A 5272-nucleotide genomic window follows, 5' to 3' on the forward strand; every position below is an offset into this window, starting at 1 on the left:
GGGAAAGCCGAAGGTGCGCAAATATGGCCTAACCTTTTGTGGCCCACGCTGCCACATCAGTCACCCGGATTGCTACCAGAGACGACGATGGTGGGATTGCCATGCCAATAGAGGAGGTGTCCGGGTAGTCACCAAAGTGCGGTGCGGCCGTCATCAACAAGGTGTGTGTCATGCAACCCGACTACTACATCTGCATGGCGGCTGCCTCCTCATGTGCCTTGTCGAGCGCGAGAACAGCTGCGCTGATGATCAGGCAGCTGCAGGGCCAGCGATGCCCACAAAGCTGACTATTGGACAATATAGGAAGACTAGTGGATGACGAGAAGGCAGTTGCAAGGCCAGCAATACCCTAATTGGATGCTTCAAGGCCGTGGTGAAGTACAATACACCATCGGCAGCAGCCCGTTGCATCAGATGCCTTTTTAAGGATGGTTCACTGAGAACGGCTGCCAAGGTGGAATTTATAGCTATGTGCCTTTGATGGTGCATTGGGATCGTCGAGGTGAAAATTTTGCAGGCGTGCGTACTAGGAGTGGTCAAAATGCCACCTAATTCTAGCATAGTTTTTTACACGCTTTTTTATCAAAAGATCAACCCATGAAAATTTACTTAGTGATTAATTTTATCATCTGATTGAAAAGTCGGACGATGTGTGTGTGTGTATTGAAGGTGTTTTATGAAATGTTTTGTAACACTTCAGGACTGACACTATGCAGATCAAGCGACCTCCACTAGCCCCTTCATAATATCGATCCTAAGGTGTTACCTTCAGAAAACGTACAAGTGGGCATTGTGAGCTTCGATGATGATGAGTTTATTTTGTTTGTCTGCCATCAGGGTGGCAAATGAGTCCAGGGGACACATGCACACCGGATGCATCATCGTAATTAAGGGTTCTTATCCCACTTTAGGAGCCAAACTTCAATTGATTTCTTACACCAGACTACCCCTTGATCAATTATAAACAACTTGATGTGCATATGTAACCTGATATGAATTCTGACGCAAGCTACATTAATTTAATGGTCAAACTTAAGTTGTGATCTCGTTATGTCACAGATTCTTTGAAGCTCAGTTGGCGCTAAAGAAAAGTTAGTTGTCCTAGCAAATATAGTCTAGAGGCATGGTCATTTGATATGTGAGCATGTGACAGATTAGCATGCAAGGATCTTGATTTTTTTCCCAAGTGATAGATTTTCCATGTGTTCAGAAGAGATTAACTAATTACCATCTCACTTTATTAAAGCAAGGGTTTATATATTTTAAGGTTTATAGTTTAGGGTTAGGCTTTAGGCTTTACAACAATATCTGGATTGTTACGATTAGAGCAAAGCTAATTCCTTCATAGGAGCCGGTCTCTTCCCGGTAAAGTAATGAGAAAGGAGAACTAATAGAGAATTACTTATGTATATTGACATCGCCTAGAAATTAAAAAAAATATGAAAAGGGATAAAAGGGAGAAAAATTAAGCTCACTCAAGATAATGCCTTGAAAGCATGGATTGTTGGAAAGCACGTGATGGCTCGGCACTTTATGCCTTGGTGGAGACGTGTCATCAATGGCCATCACTTTCTTCCTTCTTTTGACACGCTTTTCAAGTAGATGATAAGGGTCAAGATGACCATACAGACCTTTGGAGGCCCACCATATCCATTCTCAACATAGATAAATAAGCTCGGGAATGATCTTATGGAAAACCCAGCGTCACGTGGTAATACACAATGTAACTCGAAGTTAAGGTTGCATCAGCTAACGACATCCAATCATGCATAAAAAAGATATTAAAAAACAATGAAATGATTCGGTCAAAATGTCGTAGAAGCTAGCTTGCTAAAATGATTGCTTTGGCACCCGTCGTTAAGAGTGGTGTTACTAGAAATCATACTAGTTGAAAATGACCGCGCGCGTAGCTAAAATGAGCTAGCTATTTTTTTACTGCATGTCATGGGTGTGCTGAGGTTCACTCACAGTTTTGTACATCTGCCAGCAAATTAAGCATCCCATTGCATTGCCAAAGATGGCATGCCCTCTCCTTCCCCGTGGTTTCCTTTGTCCACAGTCACATGGGCCTCTGTGTGCGCGCGCGCGGCTCGATCGACACGTCGTGGTGGGCGCCCACGCTGCGTCCCTTTGCATCGTCTCGGCTCCACACCATAGTCCTCCGCCTCCAGGCTCCAACACCACACCATAGTCACGCTAGGGATCAGTACAGGAGTAGGGAAGCATCTCTCACATCGATCGACGAGCGGCGGTGAGTCCATCCCCTCCTCCTCCGTGTCCCCGTTCCCGGAGATGCTTCACTTTCATGCTAATGCTTCATCTTCTTCTTGTCCACTTGTCCTGACTAGCTAGCTTGGAGCCTTGGATCCATGGAGTCCCCGCAGAAGAAGGCTGGATCCATGGATGGCACTGGCAGCGAGAAGACGCCTCTTCCTCATCTGCTACCGGTGACCGTGGCGAAGAAGACGCCTCGTCCGGATGTTGTCCGAGAGGTCAGCGAGTGGGTGCTCGTGACCGCCTTCTCCTTCGCCTTCGCCTTCGTGTTCTCCTTCGGCTTGGCCTACGCACTCGAGCTCTTCCACGTCCAGTGCAGCCATGTAAAGACGAGTCGGCGAGCTCTTCCACGTCGCTATTCATGTTCCTTCGCGTTCTGAATTTCCTCCTCCGCAGTCCTCCCTCTTTCTTCGGTGCGGCCTGCTGACGGACGCGGAGGAAGCTGTGATGAACGCCCTAGGTATCGGGATGCTGTGCTGCGTCGCGCTCCAGGCGGCCGCAGCGGCGCTGGCGCTGCGTCTCCAGTGCCGCCGTCGCTGGGTCCGCCGTGCCCTCGCCTACCTCGCGCTCGCGCTCACCATCGGCGGCCACTGCTTCTACGCCGCGCTAGCCCGCCTCTTCCTCGTCGCCGACCCAGGAGACCTCTTCTTCAGGATCTGCTCAACCGTGGGCATCTTCGTCTGCGCGGCGGGAGACACCATCAGCTTCCTGGCCCTCATCCTCGGCCGTGAGTAGGACTGGGAAGCAGGGCAAGCAGCGGATCATGTCTATGGATCCTCTCATGACTCGTGATGTACTGATGATGAGAGACTGATGAATATTGAGTGCAATAACGTAGAGTGTGCATTATGCTAGCTGCGACGATTGATCGAGTGCCCTGCCCTATGTTTGTGTGAATTTACTAGTGTACTGCCTTATCTTTGATGCAGTAGTATTTGACCTTTTCTCTATATGACCAGACATCATTTATATGCTTATTTGTGCAGCTTATCTGTGTGAATTTATTAGTGTACTGCCCTATGTGTGAATTACTGAATTCTGGTCGTCTTTGATACAGTGGTATTTGACTTCTCTCTATATGATCAGACATCACTTCTATGCTCATTTATCTCCAGCTTCAGTATAATTGATGTTGGTGAGATTGTCACTGCATGCACTTTTTATATATATTCATGAAGTATATATATGTTAACCATTGTTTTTCATGCAACCGCTGGCGTAATCCATTGTGGGTATATATAGCTGTTGGTTCCCCTGAACCTCTAGGAATTGTTGCGGTACAGCTAGCAAATTAAGAAATTTTGCTTATAGTTTTATTTCACCATACAAAATTATTTCAGTTATGCTTGTATGCATATATACTCAGTGCCTCACATGCATAATTAGCTTATCTTGGGTCTAATTGATGTTGGTGAAATTGGTAGTGCAGTTTATATGCATACACACATGCATGTTGTTTCAACATAGGTTCCTAGTATCAACCTCCTTGCTGATCAAGCAGTTTTCTAGAGTTGCGGAAATGCAACTTAAAGTACCTGTAAAATTGTCCACGGATAAACGTCTCATAATGATTTTTAGCCTGTACATGTGTTTGTTGAAACAAGGAAATAAAGTGCAGAGGAAAATGTTGGGGGTACATGCCTGTACTTTAGAGATGTCTTCTTACACTGACTGTTTGTCTTGCTTGTGCTAATTTCATTCCTGCATATCATTATTCAGCTAGTATTTAAGGTGGCTCCGTTTATTTCCAACTTGTACTCTGAATCTTGCCGTGCATGCATGGTAATGTTGTTCAGTTGGGACGATTCTGTTTGAAGTTTGAACCGCATGTGTATTTGATGATCAGGGAGCGATCACTCTGTGCTTGTTCTGTTAAGATGTGTCCTACTGAAAGAAGAAGAAATTTACGCAGTTTACTAGCTAGTTTGTTTCCTACAGTTGTGTTTGGTGGTCTGATTAAGCAGTTTTCAAGAGTTGTGCAAATGCAACTTACAATTAGTCAGGTCGTAATTCTGCCACACCAACCCAGACTTACACATGTTGATACTCCTTCTATCCCAGTTGTGGAATTCAGCCCATGGAGTGGGACTAGACAAGACGCAACAAATCAAGATGACAAACAAAATAAACAAGCTCATGTATCTCTCTCAGCGCGTGAAACTCATTTTAGCTGATCTGGTATGAGCTGATCCTCATTTTAGCTGCACATGTACCCGCGTGCTATGTGCACTGCTGGTTGTTAGAGCGCGCCCCATCTTGCTCATTTTGCCAAGGCCAGGTGCTCGTGACTACCTACATGCGGTCATGCATGCATGCATGTCACCATGTGCACTGCTCTATCTTTGCCAAGAATATGAGAGGAGGTGGGGCTCCAAAGCCCTGTCTACAAGGTTTTCCATTTCACATAAACAAAAGGTCTACACGTCTTGACCCTTGTCATCTACTCCAAAGACCCATCAAAAGCAACAACAACAAATAAAAAGGTCACTATAATTCAAGACACTGACGCACGTCTCCATGGATCATCTATTTTCGATCTCACCTCCCCATGAATAAAGCAAAGACATGACCTTGTTGAGGCCACAGTGAGCCCGGGCAAGCTAGTTGCATTACCGAAGTGACATGGTCACTGATTAATTAATCCGGCCGTTGCCAAAACATGGGAAATCGATTGATTGAAATTAAAGTCTAGAGCTCCTAACACGTGAAATATGTTGGCATCCAGCAGAAAAAAAAAAGATCCTAGCCAAATATACAAGTACTAGTAGATAAATAAAGGACTGTGCATTTCTCTGATTTTTTTCGACCATCATACAGTTGACCGAAATTACCCACCTCGCATGAACCGAGCTGGGCCTGGTCAGCACTATTTTTTCATCGATAGAAGAATAAGCAAAGTTTGCGTATCTTTTCATTGATAGAAGAATAAAGAATGAGTACAAGCGAGAGTACAACACATGCACGAATACAGATGGCATGAACACGGTGTCCAGAGCAG

The 5272-nt window shown here is 45.3% G+C and overlaps 1 protein-coding gene across 2 annotated transcripts; it reads left to right on the forward strand.

Moving 5' to 3' along the window:
- The first annotated feature begins 2082 nt into the window (after nucleotides 1–2082).
- LOC125526840 lies at nucleotides 2083–3324 on the forward strand. Of its 2 annotated transcripts, none has more exons than XM_048691456.1 (3): nucleotides 2083–2251; nucleotides 2349–2597; nucleotides 2671–3324. In XM_048691456.1, the coding sequence occupies exons 2-3, from the start codon at nucleotides 2370–2372 to the stop codon at nucleotides 3007–3009; spliced, it is 567 nt and encodes a 188-aa protein (XP_048547413.1). In that variant the 5' UTR covers nucleotides 2083–2251; nucleotides 2349–2369; the 3' UTR covers nucleotides 3010–3324. The 2 variants fall into 2 exon arrangements, with proteins under 2 accessions (XP_048547413.1, XP_048547414.1); XM_048691457.1 differs by having other exon boundaries at nucleotides 2353–2597.
- Nucleotides 3325–5272: the final 1948 nt, after the last annotated feature.

Source organism: Triticum urartu, unplaced genomic scaffold (genome assembly GCF_003073215.2).
Source record: "Triticum urartu cultivar G1812 unplaced genomic scaffold, Tu2.1 TuUngrouped_contig_2034, whole genome shotgun sequence".
NCBI classification, from domain to species: domain Eukaryota; kingdom Viridiplantae; phylum Streptophyta; class Magnoliopsida; order Poales; family Poaceae; genus Triticum; species Triticum urartu.

Excerpts from the sequence above, each read along its gene's own strand:
- LOC125526840 (XM_048691456.1), top strand. The coding sequence starts at position 2,370 with ATGGAGTCCCCGCAGAAGAAGGCTGGATCCATGGATGGCACTGGCAGC. Across the intron at positions 2,598-2,670 it reads TCCACGTCCAGTGCAGCCAT|TCCTCCCTCTTTCTTCGGTG; the intron begins GTAAAGACGAGT and ends CCTCCTCCGCAG.